We start from the raw sequence: 2,860 nt of genomic DNA on the forward strand, positions 1-2,860 counted from the left end.
ACATCCATGGTTTGAACTCGTCCTCTGGTTCTGTCTCACTCACACACTGTCGGGGTGAGTGGGCCTCAGTTAACAGGTGCAACAATTACTTCTATTATTGATTAATTTCACTATTATTTTATTGGTCAATTGATCAATAATTACTTGTAAAAAGTTAATAAAAGCCTCATTAGTCCACAGTGATTTTTACCAACAAAATCAATATTAACCACAACTGCTCCTGCTGCTGTCTGTCTGCAACAGGGTCCAAATCTCTGGTTATGACTTTGTTTTGAGCGTGATACTAAATGTTTCTTTACAAATAATAATTTAACTAATTTGAGTAAAAAGCTGAATTTCTGAGAAGTGTACATTAATTTCAAAATATCTTAGTATTTGTCCTGGTACTGAAACACTCCCTCAGCTGGCAGGGACACACTTTACAAAACCCAATGACCCACGTTCTCCCACCATGATGGGACGGTGGTCCACAGACGTGTGGTGCCGCAGGAAGTCCAGGACCGTCAGGACTCCTCCCTCTTCAGGTGGTTCCTGTAAAGCTGAGGTGTGTTTGGGTCGTTATCCTGCTGCAGAATCAATCCTGCAAACCAGAGGGTGTAGCATATCCCTGAAGGACGGAGGGGCACTTATCCTTAATCTGGGTGGAGTCCCACTCCAGACTAAAAACACCCCCAGACCTGAGCCCCACCCCCCGATTCACTGTGGTGTCAGTCTGCTCACATCCACCCTTCTGTTGCTGCCACAGTGAAGATACAGACTCTGGTTATTATATCCAGTTCACCCAGAAAACGTTAAGTTAACGTTAAGATCAGAAACTCATTACAAATAAAAAGACACATTGAAGATGCTTTTGTCTTATTTTTATTTAGTTTTCACACAATTCACAGAGAACAGGTGCATCATCACAGAACATCACATCTTCACTCACTGGAGACATGAAGAACCACCAGGGAACAGTTACTGGATGAAAAACCCATGTGGACTGGATTTCAGGATCAGCAGAGATCATCTGTGATCATCTGTGATCAGCTGTGATCAGCAGAGATCAGCTGTGATCATCTGTGATCAGCTGTGATCAGCAGAGATCAGCAGTGATCAGCTGTGACAATCTTAATCCAGTGTGAATGGGCCTTTAATCATCACTTTGTCTAGAGGTGATAACTGACAACAGATAAAAGTGAACCTCTGCTCTATCCAGTGTAGGGAAACCTGAGGAGCGCGGCCTGTCGGGGGCCGAGCCACAGGTTGGTCAGGTCCACCTTGCTGTCTGCGGGCAGGGCGCTGCTGTTGGTGCTGAGGACCACCGCCGCCTGGCGGGGGAGGGTCGCACGGCTCAGCTGCAGCACCGCCGCCTCCTCGGCCCAGTTGAAGGCGGCCAGGTAACGCTCGCTCTGATCCCAGACCCGCAGGTACGCCAGGGAGGAGGAGGAGTTCGAGAGGAGCAGGAAGTCTCCGAACATGAGGGAGCGCTCTTTCCCTCGCAGCTCGCTTAGACTGCGGAAGAAGCTGCGGCAGGACAGACGCTCCGCCCTCTCCTCCTGCAGCGAGACAGAGCAGGACATCAACACACAGTACTGCAATACTGCAGTACCGCTGCTGGTACTACTACAACTAATAATAATACTGCAAAAAAATCAGTGACATCACAGACGCTCAGGCCTCAACAGTACTGCAGTACTGCTCCCAGTACTACTACAACTGGTACTCATACTGCTACTACTGCTACTGCTGCTCATAAATCTACTGCTGGTACTAGAAGTAGTAGTACTACCGCTGCTGTTTGTCTTTCTACCTCTACTACGGCTACTACTACTAACACTACTTCTACTACTGCAGTTAGTTCTACCACTACTTCTACTACATGTACTCCTAAAAATACTGGTACTACTGCAACCATCACTGCTGCCTGCGCTGCCTCTGCTGGTACTACAACTACTTCTATCTCTATGTTACTACTACGACAACAGCTGCTAGTACTAGTACTACATCAGTACTACACCTGCTACTACTCTCACTGCTGCTGCTACTGTTGCGTCTACTCTTTGTCCTGTTCTCCGTCACGATGACGAAGACCTGAGCGCAGACGTGTCCTGAGACTGGTTTCACAGTCTCAGCCTGAAGACGTGTCTCTGCCCAGTGATTGTTACTGGGCACAGTATCTGTACACAGTACTCATCTGTACACGGGTGTAGAAGAGTGTTCTATAAATAAAGATTATTGTTGTTGTATCAGTATAATAGTATATATATGATGTGTCTGTTGTTTACCTGTAGAGTCTCATTCAGCTCCTCGTCAGAGTCCCAGAGCATCTTGGGAAACGTGGTTCCCTGTAGTAGAGATGATAAAATGTCAAGACCAATCAAGAGAAATTGATAATAAATCAGTAATAATCAATATTCATGTTTTAGCCTGAGCTGCTGATGTTAGTACTGGTGCTGCTCCAGGTACTGCTACTACAACTAAACCTACCTCTACTGCCACTTGTACTGCAGTTACTCTGGTACAGCAACAGTAAAACTTTAAACCCAGACTGTGTCGGATGTTTGTGGCGCCACCTGCTGGTTGTGAGGAGGAACCTTGAACCTTGAACCTTGAACCTGCAGCACTGCTGAAATAAAACCTTTACAGCTGCGTCCTCACCGCGTCCATCAGGCCGAGCTCGTCTCCGTAGTTGAAGACGGGCGTCCCGGGCAGCGTGAGCAGCAGCAGCTGATGCAGCTTCACCAGAGCCGGACCCACCAGCGATGCCAGGTGACCCTCGGCCCTGCCCCCCAGGCTCCAGGCCAGCGTGGTCTGGCTGGAGGACGAGTACAAGCGCTGGACGGACTGAGCGCGCTCCGTGGCGTCCGCGTCTCCCGCA

General features: G+C 48.3%; 1 protein-coding gene across 1 annotated transcript in view; it reads right to left on the bottom strand.

The window, feature by feature from the left end:
- Positions 1 to 845: 845 nt before the first annotated feature.
- The window catches only part of slc3a2b (solute carrier family 3 member 2b), an 8,128-nt gene continuing 6,113 nt past the window's right edge, over positions 846 to 2,860 (bottom strand). Inside the window, exons 6-8 of the mRNA XM_071498620.1 lie at positions 2,641 to 2,860; positions 2,268 to 2,327; positions 846 to 1,538 (exon numbers count right to left, since the gene is read on the bottom strand). The exon at positions 2,641 to 2,860 is cut by the window's right edge and continues 96 nt beyond it. Coding sequence (XP_071354721.1) covers positions 1,191 to 1,538; positions 2,268 to 2,327; positions 2,641 to 2,860 — 628 coding nt within the window. The 3' untranslated portion in view covers positions 846 to 1,190. The remainder of the gene's footprint in view (positions 1,539 to 2,267; positions 2,328 to 2,640) is intronic.

Source organism: Trachinotus anak, unplaced genomic scaffold (assembly GCF_046630095.1).
Source record: "Trachinotus anak isolate AG129_WGS33_773 ecotype Australia unplaced genomic scaffold, CSIRO_AGI_Tana_v1 ptg000015l, whole genome shotgun sequence".
Taxonomy (NCBI): domain Eukaryota; kingdom Metazoa; phylum Chordata; class Actinopteri; order Carangiformes; family Carangidae; genus Trachinotus; species Trachinotus anak.